At 29.8% G+C, this 22,308-nt stretch overlaps 1 protein-coding gene across 1 annotated transcript in view; it reads right to left on the bottom strand.

The window, feature by feature from the left end:
* Positions 1 to 22,308, bottom strand: part of LOC142330870 (uncharacterized) — a 57,689-nt gene that overhangs the window by 8,893 nt on the left and 26,488 nt on the right. Inside the window, exons 2-8 of the mRNA XM_075376335.1 lie at positions 16,594 to 16,807; positions 16,139 to 16,395; positions 9,064 to 9,229; positions 8,837 to 8,982; positions 5,900 to 6,087; positions 3,467 to 3,757; positions 2,720 to 2,833 (exon numbers count right to left, since the gene is read on the bottom strand). Of these exons, the coding sequence (XP_075232450.1) occupies positions 2,720 to 2,833; positions 3,467 to 3,757; positions 5,900 to 6,087; positions 8,837 to 8,982; positions 9,064 to 9,229; positions 16,139 to 16,395; positions 16,594 to 16,807 (1,376 nt within the window). The remainder of the gene's footprint in view (positions 1 to 2,719; positions 2,834 to 3,466; positions 3,758 to 5,899; positions 6,088 to 8,836; positions 8,983 to 9,063; positions 9,230 to 16,138; positions 16,396 to 16,593; positions 16,808 to 22,308) is intronic.

Genomic DNA, 22,308 nt, shown 5'->3' with positions numbered 1-22,308 from the left:
AGAAATACTAATCATTACTGTATTGCCTATTACAGTACTACTATAGTGTAAAAAGAAATTCAAAGAGTTAATCAAGTTCTGATCGCTCTTGTCTTGTTACATTTATATATGAGATGTTAACAAGTGATTAATTCTTATCATTCAGTAGTATGTGAATATATATTCTTCAAACATACAAACATACGCACTTAGCTGTAGAAATTTTCACAGCCTCAGAAATATATGTTACAAATCTAAAAATCTGGATTAGTGTGGTTTTCAAATAATAAACAAAATGCAGACCTCGTGGTGGAGCAGTAACATCTCGGCCTTTTATCCAGGTGATCATGGTTGAAAAATCCCACTAAGACATGGCTTTTTTTTATTTGCTACAAAATTCACATTCGTATTCTTACCATACACAACAAGCTTAAAGCTTTTATGTGATGAATTAATTATTAAAAAGAATTCATTACATCTAGAACACAATCGCCAAACAAATTAATTAAATTTTTAAACTGAACTGTTCTGACTTTTTACTATTTTACACCAGTTACGTAGGACGGAACTTCAAATAAAAATACAATGAATAATTAGAAGGCCTCCGTAACTTGTAGAATCAACATTCACCGACTATCTCATTAAATCTACCAATATTAACAATAACTTTAATATTATACATACTTGCAAAACAAAAGACAATATCTTTCCCCTTCAAACATCATTACACTTTACTAGACTACATATTGTAACTACACTCTATTAAATGATGAGACACAGTTCAAATCATACATTCTTTTCGACCACATTTAATATGTGTCCATCTAATAAAAATACTGACAGCAATTACGTCAGTTGATACCAGGGTGAGAACAACATTAGGAGTTACTGAAGATGGTTGCAAGGGTAACTGAAAATGTATTTAACTACTTTAATAAAAACCTGTTTATAAAATTTGGTTCAGTTTTTTTTTACAAATAGTTTTAAATAATTTTTATAACCAATTCACTGGCAAAAATTTAAGATATTTAGTTGTGTCAGTAGCATTATTTTGCAATTGAAAATTTACCAAGATTTTTCAGTGATAATGAAAGATATGTCTTCTATGGACATCTCCTTAGAAAGTTACTTTATGTTATTCAATGGAAAACATGCACAAAAATTCCATGTTTATATTCATATTTATAAAAAGTAAAATTTATCTTTATTACCTGAGTGTAGTAATGTTTCCTTTGATTGCACAAAAAGAATACAAAAAAAAAACTTAGTTTATTTCTAGTATTTTCACTTATTTAGAAGAGTATATATTAAATTGTATTAATTTTAATGTTTTTTTTTTTAAATCAGAATTTGTCTGTAATCCGATTTTTCTCCCATATCCAGCTATCTCATCGCTTGATTAAGGAGATAATGTATGGTCCACCAACATTTCTTTTAATGCAGATAATTTGATTCAAAACATTTTTTGTCATCTTTGTAACCACATTTGGTACTGGTTTTGTTGTTTTCAGCTTGGTTCAAAATAATATTACTACTTGCGGTTTTTTTTTACTGTGTATCTTAAAAAGCAAGTTGGATTTAATCTCTGTCTGTTCATTTAATATATCATGGTTCATAATGTTTAGGTGTTTAAAGATGTGGTTCTTGTTTTATGTATGTGTAGAATTTCAAGGTTGTTATCAACGCTATGGTAATGTGATATTATGATTTATGTTTGTGAAATGATTTGCAAATACTGACTATGTTTCTACAGGAGACTGTTAAGTGATCATTGTATAGCGGGCAGCATATTGCTGTGCACATAGGCTGACAGCTGGTGTACCATGCTATTAACTATCCTGAACAACTCTAACAATGTATTGCATACTATGTAAGTATACGGAGCTATACATCTAACTTTAACATCTACACCTGTCCTAACAGTCTATCTCTCTCGCACACAATGGGCACAGCTATATGCCACCCGCTATATCTATCTTTGTGCAGAGCTGCATCTGTCTGACTTGTGTAGAAAATCTTGTTAAGAAAATTCAGTTTATATATTTCAGAATCATTTTGTTTGTTTGAAGTTGTACTCTGCCTGCAATAACATGTTTTATTGTGTTTGTTATTCTGAAGACTAAATATTTTACTTACACACAAAAAAGGACTAATTCAGTTGAGTATTATGAAATATATAAATGTACAGCAATGATATACTAATTGGATTGACACTATTCATGTTTCTCATACTTTTTAACTAGATTTCAATTTTGCATTTACCTAATTAAAAAAACCACTATCAGTAATACAGTGTGAAAACAACACCAGTATGAAAACGCCATTCACTGAAGATCGTCACAAAGATAACTGAAAATATTTAGAAGTTAGTTATTAAAATGTTTTATTTTAAAAATTTGGTTTGACTTTATCATTATAAAGCTTTATTTTTTAAATTTTTAAAATCTATTATTCTTTGCCACTGTTATAATCAAAGGTATTGCATATTATTACTTACATTTAGTAAATTACTTCCATTTATGTAACATTTACCTTTATCAACATTGCATTAACAAATTTTAGTATATGATAAAATATATGTAAAAAATTAAACTAACTACCCTGATCAGAGGCTGTCCTTTTGTAATTTGATTGTACCATTCTGCTGCATCCCTTTTGTTATCCTTTATCTTTTCTTGATTTGATACAACCAGAATGGTTAGCCACTGTCATGGTTCCACCCACTAGGTGGCAGGCTTACCAGAATGGTGACTGCCCATAAACCTGTCTGATGTGTCTTTTTCCATGTTTAGAATCACACAATAAGCCAGGTTTATGACTGAGATTCCCATCAGATAAACCTGAGCCTTTACTCCTAACATATAAATATAAAATAATTAAAACCATTATATTAGAGATTACAGAAATTTTTGTTTGAAAGTCGCATGTATAACAGTTTATTTAAAAAGATTGTGGTTTTAGAGATAAAATTGTCATGTGTGCGTTAGAATCAGTCTTGAACATGTAAGTTAACCACTCTTGTCATCTGATGATGTCCAACTAGTATGATTACTGGTTGAACTATTTGGCTGTTATTGAAGATAAGAAATTAAAAAAGTCATGTAACTTTATTTTAGATATAATTAAAGATGACCCATCGGGTTGGTATAGTGGTGAACACGTCTTCCCAAATCAGCTGATTTGGAAGTCGAGAGTTCCAGCATTCAAGTCCTAGTAAAGCCAGTTATTTTTACACGGACTTGAATACTAGATCGTGGATACTGGTGTTCTTTGGTGGTTGGGTTTCAATTAACCACACATCTCAGGTATGGTCGAACTGAGAATGTACAAGACTACATACACTTCATTTACACTCATACATATCATCCTCATTCATCCTCTGAAGTATTATCTAAACGGTAGTTACCAGAGGCTAAACAGGAAAAAAGAAAGATATAATTAAAGATGAATAGACTTCAAAATAATTAATAGTTATGATTGTAATTACCTGTGCTTTTGTAGGTATGTTTTAGGTAGAAGAATATTTGAGTTGCCTGTTCTTCGTTTTTTATCTTTTTGTTCCTTTACTTGACTGTGGCTAATTTTTTTATCCTTTTGTTTTATTTGTGGTGGTTCTTCACAAACTGATTTTGATGGAACTTTTTTTGTCCATTTACTACCTGGTGTAAAAAAATTTATTGCTGCCATTGACATCCTTCGAAGACCCCTTGCTGGTGTTGGCAAATAATCTGATTGTGATTTTGACTCTTCTTTGTTCGGCATCAGGTCTTGACTTAATCTAAAAGTAATAAATTCATATTTATTAAAATTAATCATAGATATATTTTTATTTATTTGTTTTATGATATATTTTAAGCTTTTAATATCTTTATATTATTAATAATAATATATCTTTCAGAATAAAAGTATATTATTTCAGAAGAACTGATATCTTTATTATTTTGTTTTTAAAGTTATTGCTGTATTAATGGTGCTTACTATTTTGATTAACTAATTCTGACTATAATTGTTATTAGTCCTCACACTGTATAATATAGATTACAATTCTGCTAGATCTGTGCATTTAATTAATTAATTAACTTTATTGTTCCACATTGAGATTCAGTAACAAATGAATAGGAGATCTTTTTACCTGTTCACAGTTCCTCCCATTGGAGTGTTAAACCATATCCAATTTAATCTCAATATATTGAGAAATACATCTTATTTCTGAAACAAATAGTAATCATCAATTCAAAGTGATGGGTCCATTGCCTTAAGCCTTTGAGTAAATAGCAAACTTTAGTCCGGAAACACTATTCATCTTGACAAAAAACTCACACATCTGGAGATAAATTGATGATGGTGGTATTCTGAGATTTGGAAGATGCTTCTTTTTATTTTCTTCACTTTTAAACATGAAAGAGTGAATAGTGAAAACTCTAGGATCATTGAAGGCAAAATTCAAGCATAAAAAGCTTGCTAAACTTTTAAAAATAAAAATAAAAAAGTATGCTTTTGCTTTAAGATAATGCTCAACCTTTTGGCCCTGAAAATAATCCTTTACCTTCAAGATCTCAGTTTTGAGCTCCAGGATTGACCACCGTATAATCCTGACCTTGATCAGAGTGATTTTCATCTTTTTGGAGCACTGAAAGACGTGGAAAAAGATTTTTTGTTATAATGAAGAAGTCATGGAAGTTGTTTAAAATTGTCTGCGCACCATACTTTAAAGTTTCTTTCAGGAAGGATTTCAAATGCTTGTTAAAAGGTAGACGAAGCACATAGAATAGGATTGGATTATGTTTGGAAAAATAACCATTTCATTCATGTAAGTTCAAATAAAAATAATGTTTTTTTTTCATATAACTTTACCCTAGTATATCACTGTTCCCAGTATTCGTAATACCTAAGTCAGTGTTTATAGAGTTCACAGACTCACAGGAATCCCAGTGATTAAGCAGATGTAACACTAAGGAAGCCTACTCGATTGACTTTGGCAGTATGTGATAGCCTATGATTACATATGCTTTGTGAATTGTTTGAAAGCAGCACAGCCAAGTGATTGAAACAGTTGGATATTGCCAACAGAAAGCTTTGGCACATTGAATTTAGTACGCTGCTGTGGAAATTAAAAGTGTGAATACTCCATTTTAGAGAAAATATCATTTGCTATTTTTCTTTATGGCACGAAGATTAATGCACGGATTTTCTCAAGTCATCTGATAATGCTGCAATATCGCTCTTTGGATAACTATCATGTAACATCCTTTTTGAGCATGTAGATTATGTTGTATTATAGAAAACGTTTAAACTAGTTTGTTATATGTTGTATACATGTTGACTAATGTCTGAATTTTAGTTTAGTTTTACAGTATTCCTTTTTCTTCAGTCTTGCTGTAGATTGCTTAAGATTCTCAATTTATTTGTATAATCATTATCGCTGTTATTTACAAATTAATATATCTTAGTTTTTAACTTTCTTTCTCATAACTGCATTTTTCACAATTGAAAATTTCCAGGAATGGGTATTTTTATATTCATAAAACTTCCAATTTTGTTTTTATTTTACCTTTGTATGCTTCTGCTTACATATATTTATTTTTAAAAAAATCAGTTTTAATAACTAATTAAAAATCAAAATAAAATTTATTGGTAAAATAAATATTACCATATAAATTTATGATTTTAATTGAAACACATTAGTTTAAAATTGTATCATATAAACGCCACTGTGATGAAAATTTGCATTGTTATATATTTTTTCATTTGGGTTTTTAAAAATTTTTGTTTTTATATTTTCATATTTGTTTTTTCGGAAAAAGTTAAGCATACAATTACTTGATACAGACTGATATTTGTTAAACAACCAGAGCTGCCATTAAAGATCATATTTATCATAATATAGTGTGTTATAAAAGTACCAGTAATAATTAATTACCTATGCTTGTATTTATACACATTATAATCAGTTCCTGACCACGTTTGTTGTTCATCATAGATATATGAATTAGGTAACGAAAGACCTTCACTTAATGTTCTTTTTCTTATACCATCTCCGTATTCACTTGCAAGGATTTCTGAATCGCTAAACATGTTTTTTATACCTGTTCCCATATAACCGTTTATCTGAAATAAATAAATAACCATTAATCTGATCAACAGTTACTGAAATAAATTGAAAAACAAGATTGTACTCTAAAACTTTATAAAAATGTTTACTTATATTTTTATACATTTTTACACAAATGACAATCAAAGTCTAAACCTGGATTGCCATTCAGATTGTTAAACAATCATCATAAATAAATACTGTGGTTAAATTATAATAAATAAGTAAATTAAAAAAAAAAAGAATAGAAGATTTTAATTGATAAATAAACACTATTTATGAGGTAATAAAATTACTGTAGTAATACAAACAACTGTTGTTTCAGCCGATTCTGATAAAAAACATAATTTCAGTTTGATAAAAACATATAAACCATTTCAACCTGCAATTCAGACCAACTACCAGACGTCTAAGATAGATATCTCTAAGGTTGGATAGATAAAGCTTATCTTAAGATAAAGACATCATTAACCTTAAACCAAACAAAGAGTTATTAGAGATGTAATCCTTGCTTGTAAACAAAATAAAGTTTGTTTTTTTTGTTTAAAGGTTTGTGCTTTTTTTTGAGATAAATTTTATCTGTATAATCTATAAAAGAGGCACACACTAAGTCATGGTGGGTAGTCGTAATTGGATATTTAAATGATATAAATGTTTTTAAATTAATGTTACACTTTCTGTTAGAATTGTCTGAAATGACAAAGATTTAAATCAAATTTTAATCCTCCACTTCAGTAATCAATACATAAAATTGATAATTTACTGAGTTACACTGAATAAGGCAAATGATTGCTGAAAATGTAGGGAATGAAGTAAGTTTATTTATTTGTTTGATGTTATAACTGAATATTGTAGGTGATGAGAAATGAGTTATAATCTATTCCCTAAAATAACACCAAATAATTCACACTAAATTAACATAACTGTCTTCAAGAATAACAAGTATCTCATTCCAAGAATATTAGAAAAGTGTAAAGGGATTACCAGGTTGCCTTCTTCATTTCTCCCATCAGTATATGATAATCAGTCCTACTAATGACATCTTAAGTTTGAATTCACACATAGTATTGCGAGCTGGCTATACTGCTACCTTGATAAATATCCTTAATACATTGATTCCATCTAATGGTTTCAATTAATACTTAGGATATTGTGTGTACATATGCTCTACTAGACTCCCATTAATCGATTCATTTTATATACAGCATTGTATGCTGTGCTCATACCATGCTGTTTCTTTATGTAACTTACGTTTATGATTATAAATCAAGTAGAGAAAAATTTAATCAAAGCTTATATTTTAAAATATAAAAGAAGAAGCATTAGTTTAAAAATTGTCAATTATATTGCCTGGTTTAATTAATGCGAATTATAAATTTATTGCTTTGTACTCATACATCAAAGATATGCAAAATTTAGTAATGGAAATATTCTTCAGCTGCTAGAAAGGAGTGCTGCATTTACTTACATTTAATTTTCTTAACATTTGGCACCGTTAGTATTATACAATTTATATAAAAATGGAGTATCCACTTACCAACAATTGTGAGTATTAATTTAATTACTCAAGCGCTTTTGGATTATAACTCCATCATCAGGGATTATTGATTAACTATGAATTTTATAATTAACTGTTATGAACATAATTTTAAATTTTATTTTCATTTTAATTCCTATTTATAAAAAATTATATGCACAACTATAAAATTCATAATTAATCAGTAATCCCTAATGATGGAGAATAATCTGAAAGCGCTTGGATAATTATTACTCACAATTCTTGGTAAGTGGATACTCTATTTTTATGTAAATTTACTTATATTGCAGCCGCTATCAAATGGTTTGAATATTCTGTGGACTCCTTCAGATGAAGCCGTAATGGGGAGAAAAAATTGTTCTTGCTGCTTGTCTTTTTCATAATTCCTTTGTGAATTTAAATATGAATTCTACAATGAAGGCTTTGAATTTAGAAACTTGATCCCATCAGCATTTAATTCCATCCATAACACTGAACGTAAGTGAGGTTATGCAAGTACATGGAAAATTGGTCTACACCAATCTATGGCAGGCTGTAGCAGTATACAGCAGTTTAGATTGCATTTACTACTGCTCATAACTTACCAGACTTGCTACGCCTTTAATGAACACTTCCTTACTGTGCTTTGTGCATAGTAGGGATGTATTACTGAATGTGTAAATTGACAGCTCTATATAGTTCAAATGGGATAAACCAATTTTCAATCAAACCAGTCATGACATGATAGCAATTTCAGTAGGAGCAAAGTACCATGAATATATAAATCTATCCTAACTTTGTTCACCACCAGGATTGGATGAATTTTTATTATTATTATTCTCAGAGAAAAGAATTGTGACGTGTAACAAAAAAGAATAATAAAGGTATTCTTTTGATGTTTGTCACAGTTGTAAGAAAAACTAGGACCTATAGCGTAAAACAATGCTGTACTCACTAGCTTTCCCATTTTTCCATAGGAGAATAAATGTTATTACTATATCAAAGCAAGAGCTTACACCATACCATTGTCAGTACCACCGTACCATTGAAGTGATTACTGTGGTCCATTCATTTTCAGCAGACAAAGACATGGCTTACAGTAATCTTAAATTTTTCTTTGAAATAAATCACTGTAAGACCTGATTGAACACAATTCAAGTCTGTTTTTAATAAGGATGATGTAATTGGTAAATTTATTTATTTTTTTTAATGTTGAAAATTAATCAGTTTTCTGTTAATTAAATAAATACCTTTTTAGAGATGTCTTCATCATCAGAATCAGAAGGTGTTGATGCAGTATGTTGTGTACCTTTACTAGGTATTGGTGTACCAATCGCATCAATTACACGAGCTAATAGCATACCGGGTTCAACAGGTGTTGCCGATCTAAATGTTGCTGTACGATCAATTTTATTTATTTCACTATCTGACATGACACGTTTTGGCTTTTTATGCATTACATTTTCTGATACTGCTCATCTTCTTTGATTTCTGTGTGCTTTAAATGCTGCTTCAAGATCTTCTGGCTCAGGTTCTGGTTCTTTTTTACGCAAAACCGGCCATTCAGTTAATTGTGGTGCACTTCGACTACGTGGTCTTGTACCTAGTAACGGGCTTGTTGTTTCTTTATCTCTATAAACTGGCTGTAACATTTAAATTCAGTTTTAGATTTATTATTCTAATTATAAAATTTCATTATTTATTAAGTCTTGTAAATTTTATAGTGTTAACAGTTTAATATAGCAAAATCATAAAATATAAACATTAAATCATAAAATTTTATTGAACATTTTTGTTCATTTAACAATAATTAACAAATTGATCTAATACATCATTAAATAAAAACTTTTCAGTATTTGTAAGTCTCATGTGTGAATGTGGAATTTATTTGGAGCAATTTTGATAATTTTTTTCAATGGAATTTTTTATTAAAAATCTTTACTTTGCATCACTACACTATGAAGTCCCTCTGATAAATACATCTAAAAGTTCTAGATGAAAAGTGTACTAATATTATAAGCTATGAAAATTTATAAACAAGGGTGTACTACAGCAGTTATTATGAAGATAATAATATAAAAACAAATAAAGGAACTGAAATAAAATTTACATTGCATCACATTGCTGATCTCCTTAATAGAATGGTAGCATCTCAGTCTTTCTTCCAGAGGACAGGTTAGCATTTTTCATACATTACTAATTTTCATTTTCATTTTCCCATGTAGAAGCTTCTTCATAAGCTTCTGTGTTATCAGTCAGTCACAAAAATAAACATAAGTTTACATTATGTATCTATAATATAGTAAACAAATTATCGTTAAGTTGGTAAATGCAAAGTTATTTAAGTAAAAATATGTAGATGATATGTCCTTTTTTTAACTTCTGGGACCACCGTTAGGTATTGCTTCAGAGGATGTGAGATGAAATGGCAATTTTGTAGCAAGTGGCATACCATGCCTGACCGGGATTCAAACCCGGGACTTCCGGATGAAAGGCCAAGACACTACCACTCGCACCAAAGAGACCGGCAAATGGTATGTACTTTAGATATACTTAAGTTAAACAGAAAAAATAAATATAAATTCTTACTCACTTAATTTCATGATAGAATACGAAATCCTTTCAAGACACTTTACACATTTAAATTCCTAAAATTATTTTGTAATGGTGTATGGACAAACAGTCTCTCACTAATTCTCCATTAATTGTGCTTTAAATTTATTAATATCCTAACGAAATTTAATAGCTCCTCCAGATATACAGTCCGATTTAACACAGGTAGTGATAATGATTTAATTGAAATGTACGACTTCATTTTCTTCATATAAACACATTCAATAATATTTAATGAATTTAGATTATTATTTGTTTAATTCCCTTTTTTATTTTTATTTTTGCTTTTGTTGGCTATGTCTAATTACAGTGAATTATAACATACCCTCTTCATAATAGTTATTCTGTACAGCTTATTCAATTTTATGCTTATCTATTTAATCGATATGATCACTGTTCTGTTGTAATATATTACTTAATTAAAAAATTAAGTGCAGGTTTCATTGTAATATTTCATTGATCAAAATTATTTCATAATGATAATTTTTATACTTGTTTTTAATATTTGGTAGGTAAATTAACTTTGTGATCAGTAACTGTTACTGCACTGATAACCTGCATAGTTTTTCGTTATAAACTTGAGATGTAATTTTTCTTCTAGAAATTAATAATGTGTTTAAATAAACAAGTTATCTCAAAAAGAAGTGACTGATTAACATACTAATCATCGATCTGCATGATGAAATGTGATTTCAGTTTTTGTAAATATTAAAAATTCGTGACAACTCAATTTTAAATTACATGAGAGTTTGTTCTTTCAGAAGATCTTATCCAGAGCTATTCAAAATTGTATGGATTATTAGTGGAGTTACTAGTAGCACTATTAATGATGCCACTAGTAACACAAAATCTTTTATTACAAAATCCCTCTTTTGTAGCAAGTAGTGGAACAAATTATTTGATATTTGTTATATTTCTTTTATTCATCTAATATGTTGGTTTGGCCAAATTTAGAAAGTTTATAATAATATTTATATTGTTAAAACATGTTGAAATCTTGATTTTTTAAAGTTTTATGACAGGTTGAGATACAGAAGTGGATGGCTGTCAGATCATTGTTCAGTGCACTTAGATATGAACCTTGTTGACATATGTTTAGCAAATTGCTTAAAAAAATAAAAATAAAAAATCTCTTATTATAACAAAATAATAATACCCACTCCTTGAACAGAAACATTTGAGCTTCACAAAAACATTTTTGTAGCTTAGGACAATACTTTGATGCATGAAAAAAGGGCTTATTATGCTTCTGTTGCTATTTTTAATAAATTACTGACCCATTTAAAAAAATCTTTTGACCAATTTATTTAAAGTAGATTTTAAATGTTTTATTTAAAAAAATCGATATTACTATCTAAATTTTTGAATAATACTAATTAATAAAAAGATTTATTTTCTGGATCTAAATTTATGTGTACAAATATAGTTCAAATAATTTTCATTACAAATAAATTTTTTTTTTTTCTTGTATTTCTTTTACTTACATGTATTAATTATTATTAATATTAACTTTTGTCGTTTTAGTTTTTTAATTATATATCTTTGATCCTGCTGTAATTAAGGTTTTGCAAAGGTTTTCCTTGATTTATCCAGGCAAATGCTGGGATAATTCTTTTTTTATCTGTCAATTAGCACAACTACTCATTCCTGGCATAAGTAATATAATGTATGAACATGTAAATTTAATACATCATGTAGTTACCTAATGTCTCTATCAGAAGTATTTATTTATATGTAAAATTTTCTTGTTCTCATTAATATCTTTAGAAACAGAATATAGAAAAAAATAGTTATTTACAACATGTCAATTTTGTATGTATCATATAAAAATCAAGAGCTTAATGACCTCAAACCACATATTTACAACATATTAAACAATCTCACAGTTAACTGTGTATTAAAGAATGACTATGCAGTACTTTGGATGAACATTATTAAACACAGTACCATCAACCCCTCTGGGTGTATACCCCTGAAAAGATCTTCTGGTAAAAGAATTTACTTGCAGATTGAGTCAGTTGTTAATAGTATTAAATATTTTAAAATTCTATTAAATGCTTGCTAAAAGCTGTCATGAAAGACTTGTTATTTATATTTTCCCATTTTAAAGTTAGTGTGCAATAAGTCTGGTGTATTAAGCAGTCTTTGTTTCAATCAGAATACTTGCACTTAATATCAACTCAATTGATTGTTTATTTATTTATTTAACCAATTTTTATTAAATATGTTGTATATTAACAATTTAATATCACTGAAATCTATAATTAATAAGAAATAATTAATAATTATTATTAATAAGAAATAAGTTTTCTCCTTGTGTAGTATTTCTATTGTATTTCATTACAATATTACTCTTATTATTCTTTCTTGAAAACATATATGGTTGTTGCATTCTGTAATTGGAGATTTCATTCGTGTTATTACTATATTTTCAAAGAAAAATTGCTCATCTAATAACTTTTTTACCATCAGCAGTGAAAATACAAGGTAATATTTATTTATTGAACCAGAATTGTATAATATATATATAAAATATAAATCCATATAGAGGTAAACTTCATTGCCTGAATGCAGTCAGGTACTTAAACGTTAAGCTTTAAACTAACTTAAAACTACAAACATTTACAAAGTTTTTGTTATTCAAAGGTATAATGCAGTAGAGCAACGAAACAGTTTCTGGACTTCTTGTACATTAGATTTAATCTAGCTTTTCAATTTAATTTTTAAAGAGACTTTTTCAATATCAATTGTTTTTGGATTATTCGGTAATTCATTGAAAGTTTTGATGACCATATTATAACTATTTTTATTGCTAACCTTTTTCTTATTTCTAGGTAATATTAGACTCATAATACTGTTTGATGTGAGGAATTGATTTTTGAGGCTACGGTTGTGATATCTTAGTGCTTTAAAAGTAAATTGTTCTAAATTCATTGGGTTGCCTTGAAAAATAAAATTGTTTTTGTTTACTTTTTTTTAATTACATTATTTGTAAATCTTGTAATAGATCCCAATTGTTTTTATATACACCTTTCCAAGCTAGACTTAGAAATTTTATGAAAAATGTAAACTAATATTTAGTTTTTTTTTTTTTATAATTTTCTCCTCAATGTGTTTATTTCATGTTAGATTAAAATCAAAAATAAATCTTAAGTATTTGCAACTCTTAATTCTCTTTAGTATGTTTTTCATTTAATTCTTACATTTAATTGGATTAGTGTAATATCACAATAGTTACTGAAATACATAGTTTTAGTCATACATACAGTCTTATCACATTTAATGGTAGTTTTTTTTTAATGCCAACTGACCATCGATTTGTCTAAGATACCCATTTATAGTTTTTTGCCCTTCATCCCAGGTATAATTGATATAAGTAGATATAATTGATGTATCATTAGCATATGACAGAATTGTTTCAATAGGGATTTCTTTTAGGAGATCATGTAAAGCACAAACAGCAGTGGTCCCAAAATCGTTATGTGGGATCCAGTATTTACTTTACTATAACTACTTTCATTATCATTAATTTTGACTTTTTGATATCCATTGCTAAGATAGCTTGTAAGTAAATCCAAAACCTGTCCTCTAATCTGTATACAATGTAGTTTTTCTGATAAAATTTGATGGTTGACAGTTGAAAGCTTTAACCAAATCCAAAAACAGTTGTCAATTACTTTGATCCAAATTGCTTATATAAAACCAAATTTTCTTCATAAAACCAAATTGATGTTTTGATATCATAATAATATTTTCTACAAAATGAAAGATTCTATTGTATATTATTTTTTAAAAATATTTTAGCAATATTTTATATTAAGGAAATAGGTCTCTATACTTTGAAACATTGTGTTTTTCTCCAGATTTGTAATTAGGAACCACTTCAACCTGTTTTAGTGAATCTGCCCTGCTTGCTAAATACATAAATTAATTATATACAATAAAGGCTCAGCATTATAGACACAAAATATTTTCAGTGTTTTGGTGTTATCTTATCAAAACCTACACTTTTCAATTTCATTGAATTAATTATGTTCATTACTTCATTGCAATTTTTTGGTTTTTTAAACACTGAACTTTGCTCATTTGTGGCAGTGTTAATTCAATATCTTCGGTTAATGATTTTTTGACCAAGTTTTTGCCCAATTTCAGAAAAATAAATGTTCATAGTGTTAGCTATTTCAGTTTAATTATTAATCTTACTCTGATTTACATTCATGTAAATTATGAAGTTAATATTACTATCTGATTTGTTTTTTATCAGCTTTTGAGTTTATAATTTCCCATAGTCTTTTTAAATTGTTACTATTATTCTGGATCTTTTAATTTAATTTTTGCATCGAAGATGGCTATCCAAAATTTTTGCCTAGCTTTTGAATTGAAATTTTAGCTTATTATTGTTTGATTGCATTTGTGATTAATTTTTCCTAGGTCTCGTCTTACCTTTTATTTTAATTGTTGATGTTCTATACAGTCATTTATTTCAGTCAAACAGTCAGTAGCTACAGTTGAATCCTGCATTAACATGATTTTATTCCAATTTATTGTCTAAGCATTATTTCCTAGTTTGTTGTAGCTCAATATTATTGGTGCTTCACTATTTTTAGGTTTTCCATCAACAGCAATAAATAAAAAAATGTGTTTCATAAAAGGATTCTTTAATTTATACATTTTTGTCCTTATAGAGTTTGTTTTAGTAAAGATATTGTCAATGCAAGACCCATTACAATTGCCATCAGAATGTCTAGTTACACTTTGAAATTCTGAAGTATAGCTTTTTTCTAGAAAGTTATTAAGAAACTCTTGACTTATTTTATCTAATTCTAGCAGATCTACAATAAAATTACCTATTAATAAGTGATTTTTTTATATTTATTTTTCTCTCCAAGAATTTATTTATATCATGTATAAATTCAGTTTTATGTGTATCGTGTGATCTGTATATAGCAGAAAATTCAATACCAGTATCCTATTTATTTTTATACAAGAATTGAGTATTTTAATCTCACCAAATTCATCAATTACTGTATTTTTAATTACATTCCCATTAATACAAAAGACTATGCCATCACATCTATTTATTCTATTATTTTAGTATATATTATAGCCTGGCAGATTACAACACTGTACCAATAATGTTCTTACAAAACATGACAATAATGTGACACAACCAAGTCTCTGTACATACAGTGGCAAACAGTTTGATCGTTAAACTCTCAATAAATATCCACTTTAAGCTTCTAATATTTATATGTAATATTAAATTTTTCATACTGTTAATGGCTTTATTGAGTTTGGATGTTACTGAAAGATCTTTTATGCTGAATTGGTTCTTTTTGAATAGTTTCTAAGAAATCAAAATCATGTACCATATTACTTATTATCCTTTTCCTTGTTATCCTCTTTCCTGAAGGCTGATATATGTATTAATTTTTAATGAAAAAATTAATCGAATTAATTTTAGTAAAATTTGTTAATGTCAAAAATTATCAATTATGTTAATTTGTTATCATCATCTGTGAAATGAATATTATTGTTGATTTTTGGACTAGTGTTATGGTGTGGTGAATTTAAAAAATATATAATTATGTATTTCATGTGTGATCCTGTTTTATCTCTGTAGGATTTTATAAAAAAATATATATATTTCATTAACTTTAAAATTTGGTTCAGTGGTACAGTTTTATGTTTGAAAATTTCTGTGGAATATGCATCGGCTTATAATACCAGTGAAGACACAAACGAAATGAAATAAAAATTGTGCGTAGTTCTTTGCAGCAAAATTTATATAGAATAAGCAGGTGATATACAAACAAGCATTTAATTTGTTTCTTATAGAAGATAGATAAATAAGTTTTTTCTTCCTGTGTCAAATAATGAAATTCTTTTAAAAATATTTTGACCTAATACTGAGAAGTATTAAATAATCTACAACTTACCTTAATTTTAGGAAAATACATTTCATTAAGCACTCTGCGAACAGATGTCACTTCATTTGTAAATTCTTGCCAGATTTTTGCTTGTGTTTGTTTAATTGTTTGGGAAACAGCTTGCTCAAGACGTGCCATTTTCTTAGATCGCATTGCTCTTGCAATAAAACCTAATATCATAACTAAATAACCTAATCCAAACATAAACCATATTATCAGAAGTACTTTATAAACATTATACCATGGTTTGTCCTTTCCAGTTTGTCCTAGAAAATAAATAAAGTGTATTTTTTTATATTAAATTCAACAATTTTTAGAACTAACTGTATTTTTATTGATATAATTTGTTTTTTTAATATCTTACATGAAAAAAGAGTTTATTATTCTTCTGTGTTTTAAAAATATTTGTGTATGAGATGTATGACATAATTAATATGATTATATTTAGATGTAACAGTACATACCTGCTACATAGTCACCATAACCGATTGTAGTTAATGTAACAAACGCATAATATATACTCTCATCAAAAGACCATCCTTCAAAATATACAAATGCTCCTGATGGTATTATTATAAAAAATACAATTCCAGGTATCAGGTACATTATAATATCCATTATTAAACTGAGTCTTGTTTCAAAATGATGAGTTTTATATCTGTGATGAGCACGCATAAACTGTAAAATAATATTTTTTAATGTAAATTCTATCATTAAGGTGCATAATGGTATGTTGCTTTACTTTTTAATATTTTATGTATAAAAAAAAATTTCATTCTTCCTGTCTGTTCATTAATTTTATTTAATAAATTTATGGCAATTATTCCCCAAGGAGGAGTAGTTAGAAAATGCGAAAGAGATTGTAGCCGTATTTACAGTTGAGCTATTTGAAATTCAAACAATTTTTTTTTGCTTGATGATATCACACATGAGCTTGAAACTTGTGAATGGGATATGGAATGGAATTTTGTAGCATATGAAAAATGCCATGCCTGACTGGGATTTGAACCCAGGACTTCTGGATGAAAGGCTGAGATGCTACTGCTCCACCAAGGAGACAGAGACGGTGTTTATATTTAGATATATAAAATAATTTTAATCAGTAAATAAATCACAACTAAAATGAATCGGTCTTCAAATAGCTATATAATAAAATCAACTTTTCATAAAAAACATGTCTAGCTCATTGCAAGCGTTTAAAATTCTGTAGTATAAACTTATTGCTGAAAACATTTTTTAATAAATTACAAATTTAAAGAAATTTTTTTTTGAATCTATGCAGTTAGCTTCTGAATCACATTATAGGTTAATATAAGAAAAATAAAAACAAATGATATGCATTTTTGTTTATTAACATAAAATCATTTTAATCTTAAAAATAATTAAAATACATCTTTGGTTGTAAGTTTTTACTGCACAATTTTAAGTTTACTAAGGGTTTTTTTTTATTTTATCTGACTTCATATAATGGATAGTTAAGTGTCTCAATTTGACTTTAAACTTTAAGTACTGCTTTTGTTGGTGTTAGATGAGGCGATCTTGGTGGCCAGGAATGTGGATCTCTACGACTGATCCATTTCTCAGGGATATGATGATTTAAGTAAGTGAAAATGGAACAAAATAAATGGGGAGGCGCGCCATCGTGCTAGAAGTATACTTTGCATCTCAATACTAGAAGAACATCTTAAACAGCTGAGGCAATTCTTTTTGAAGAAAGTGCAAGTAGACCTCAAAAGCGGCCAGGTAATATGAACAGTCCAAACAGATGATTGTGAAAAAGGCCACACCATAGATTGACGCTAAATCGGTGTTGAAAATTGTCATACACAGTTTTGAGGATCTAGTATGCTCATGTATGCTCATTGTATAAGTGGTTAACGCCATCTCGAGTAAAATTTGTCTCGTCGCCAAACAAAACATACTAGTAGAGTGGTCGATTTGTATTCCACCAGTTGCAAAACTACTAGCTAAGTGGACCGTTTCTTGGGTGTAGATGCTGAACTGGCTGTTTATGATAGGATAAAATTTGTTTTAAGTGTCCTCCAAACCATCGAATGCGAAACTCCGATCAGCTTAGAAAGACGTCGTGCACTGACACCTGGACTGCACTGAATTGCATAGATAATAATTTCATCAATAACAGCGTCGTATTGGACAGATCCTCGTAGCTGGTACTAATACTAGGTAGTGAACGTGTTTCCTGATGATTGCGGAAAGTCGCGCTAATTGTTTTGAGAAATCAAGAAAAGTTTTGAGAAATGGAATCCTGCGATTCGGAAAACGAATTTCATATTCTATTGTAGCAGCTGTAGTATTACACTTACCTAAAATGAATGCCATATCAACATATTCTTCCGTTATAAATGAGTACGGCATTACTTCAATGGTAAACCGATCACGTTCAAACTAAAGTTCACAGAAAATATTTGCTAACGACGACACAGTTCACAGTATTCGATATACTTAATGTACCTTACAGAATAATTTAAACCCTAACACAGTATTACGCATTGTTGAGTACCTTGCGGACGATCAGTGACATGTACCCCCTTCTTATTCATGAAATACCGTCTGCTATCTCTGAAATGACTCGGCGTAATGCAAGTTTGAGCTTCTACTTGATCTCCTGCAGTATTGTAATTTTAGGCAATGAGTGCGCAGATAGTGTGGCAAAAGAGGCTTGTTTGGAACTTCCTTTCTCTAATCGCCGACGATCCTCTCTGTTTTCTGAAGGTGGTGGCTCGTGATGAGTAGCAAAGCGAATGGAATGCCACCATAAACTTCGTCTAGTTAAGAACAGTATATAACCGTGGTGTCTTCATCCAGGAGTGGCCGTCAAGATTATTTGCTGTTTGCGAATAGGGCACACTAGATTCACTCATGGACATTTCATGATTCGGACCAAAGCGCCTGTCTGTGTTCGTTGTGACTCGGAAATTTAAATTGCGTCGGAAATTTAAATTATGGACTAACATCCGTAATATATTAGGGAACAATATGGTGATGTTATCCAGTATCTTGTTTCTTAAGGCTATGGCCATACAGGCGAACGGCAAGTGGTAAGCGGCTGAACGTCAATTTTTTTTTTGTGTTACATGCTTTCAGCGTTGGCCATATTGGACGTAAAAGGCAGAACGGCAGGAGTCGTTGCTCAGACGCTAGTTGTTTGTTCATTGTAGTTCGTTCGTGAGCAGCAAATAGTGAACATGTGCGATGAAAGTTTTATAGCTGCGGTTAGAAAATAATAAAGACATTTACTTATAAAACAATTTAGTTTGTTCTGTATCGAATTAGTTAAATTTTAGTAAGTGTCGAATAGTAAACATTTGTGACAGAAAGTTATTTATAGATTTGTGATGTTCAGTCACGACAAATTTTGTGGTAAAGTAATAGAAAAGAGTAAAAAAACAAAAATGTGACTGGCAAATTGTGGGATGAAGCAGGGAAAAGAAATCGATCCGGGTTGTACAGTTTATTTATCTGTGTTATATTTACTACACATCGTACCATTATTTCATCTACATTATGACTATGTGTATAATTATGTACGAAATATAGTGCGGAATTGTATGCAGTGGATATACTCTCTACTATATAAGCTAAGCTTTTTTTCTAGTTAATTACCGTGATCCCAAAAATACTTAATAAATTCATCTCCAATTTCAGATGCTGCTTGATTATAATTATTAATTCTGTTTCCCTTTCGGCTGGTCGGCCGATTGCATCGCTATTCATCATTCATTAACAGTGTAATCGATGTCTTTTTCACCGTCTCTCTCTCGCCAAAAATTGTGCAGAATGCATGCACATTAACATAAATACTTGCTCTTTCAGGCAACCTTTCAATTTCTTTTGCAAGGAAGCGCCATTTGCTCTATAATAATTCCGTATGCATATTCAATACATTTCCTGGCAGAGAGAGTCGATCATTGAAATTATTTTTCCTGAGCAGTTAAACTTCTCGGATTTGAAAGCATCAAATACAGTTTAAACGGTTAAGCCTCCATCACCTATTAAAACGTCGGGTAGAGCTACGGCAGACCCTGGTAACATTTGTGGAGGAGGTGCATTGAATTTTTTTGCTTTCCAAAAGTCGAAACAGTCAGTGCAATAAATGTATTCCCATCGCGTTTTTTTCCCACCGAATTCTAAAGCAACACATTTCTTATCTGCATATGCTACAGCTTGTAAAATAATCGAATAATAATGTAAGTATTTGAAATATTCCGATACGTATTTGGTGGGAATTTGACGTTGCCGTTTTATTTGACAGTGACCTACCGTCAATACTAACAAAGCGATATGGGAATTTTCATCGCTTGCGGTAGCAGTTAATAGTATTTTGCAGAAGTTCTGTCGTCGGTCGAGGTATGAATTCATCTCTTAGTTCGTACCAAATAACAGTACATGTCACTTGGTGTAGTTTTACCGACTCGAAAAGCAAAAGCTGCAGAACGAAAGGCAAATCCAGTCGCAACATACCTGCAGTAGAACAAACAAGAAATGGAATCTATAAATAAAATAGAAAATTTTAAATAACTGAAATAAGAATAAAATAAAATATATAGTAGTCTATAACCAATGTTACCTAAACGCGGTTCTATTTGTATTTGTTCCAGGGAAGAAAGAAAAGAAGAATGAAAAATTTGAAAGATACCCACAAGAAAAAACTACAGAAATTACCAGTAGCCTAAAGTAGGTCTGCAGCTGAGCAAATTACGATAAATTTCCTTATTTTAGATGTCGTTTGTTCTGGATTATATCGTTCTTGTCCGCGGTGAAGGAAATTTACAAGAACCGGAATCATCCGATGATCGTGGCTTTTCATTATCTGATAATCGTGAAGTTTCCGATATTGCAGAAATAACGGATGAAACCACGGAAGGAAATATTTCAGCCTCGATGTTTCCTTCTATCCCTTCGTCTAGTACGTCCATTTCTACTCGACGTGAACAAAAAATAATTAAAAAGTCAAATACCAGGGTAACAAATATGAAAAGATTTTTAGAACTAGAAGAAAGCGATTAGTGTTATTAGAGTATGATACCGACTAGAAGCGGAAGGTCAGAACGTTCCGGTGATCCAAGGGAGACCCCGATGAGGGGGGGGCTGCAAGGGCCCCAAGCTAGGGCGGGTTTTAGTCACCGCCACGACTCATAGGTACGGCTGAGGTAACGGCTCGTAATGATGAAGAAACGACATCATATTAAACAAATCAACCGACCAATTCATTTTTATTTATCATTGTAAATGTTCGATTTATTTTCCAATTATGTGTATCTTATTTTCTTATTGAAAACTTATTACTTTATATTGATTACTTATTTGTAATTACCTGATTCGGATAAAGCGATTTTTCAGTTCTGTTAAAGCAACAACAAAAATACATTCTTTCAAATTTGTTTTTAAATATATTTAAAATGTGTTTTTTATAAATTTTCCTACCTTAACGTTATGACTAGTCGTTCTTCAGTATAGATCGGGTTTTTCCAGTTTGTGTACAGTTTCTCAATTTTTCTTTTCACTTTTTCCACCGACGTACGTAAGTACAAGAAAAATTTCTGCGGGAAATTATGAACGAAGATAACGGTAAAAATGGTGGTATTCTCCATAAATAGAGCGACTTTTATTTGTGGATGAACTCTCCATGTCTTCTCTTGTTTTTAGGATGTATTAACATAAATATTTCAAACGATTTTCACATAGAAGCCCTCGTCGTAACCGATCTCGGTAACGGCATGATGGCAACTGAACGGAAATGCCGCGTATAAACTGCTGCTCTGTCGCTTACCAATATGTTTACAGGTCGCTTACGTTTTGCCGCTTTGATGCTCGCCGCTCACCGCTCTTCTGTATGTCCGTAGCCTAAGACCGTGCATATAAATTAACATACTTGAGTATTCCTATATTATGTTTCGCCCATGTATGCAGTTAAAGCGCGTTTAATATTGACTATATTTTGGTTTTATTTCGCATTTAGTATACCTCATAGGCGTTTTAGATCTGTTTAATTTTTAAGGTGAATTTTAATTGCTAATTATTTACTATTATAATTTTGTGTCCAAGCGCTGAAAACGACACCTTGTTATGCGCCCAGGGAAAAAATATTATTTTATTGCCGACTTTGAAATAATAATTTTCAAATAATTTATTGTATTTCTGTCATTAATGAAGAAATT

This window comes from Lycorma delicatula, chromosome 10 (genome assembly GCF_047948215.1).
Source record: "Lycorma delicatula isolate Av1 chromosome 10, ASM4794821v1, whole genome shotgun sequence".
NCBI classification, from domain to species: domain Eukaryota; kingdom Metazoa; phylum Arthropoda; class Insecta; order Hemiptera; family Fulgoridae; genus Lycorma; species Lycorma delicatula.
The sequence above is the reverse complement of the archived record's forward strand: the minus strand, read 5'-3'. Positions and strand labels throughout refer to the sequence as shown.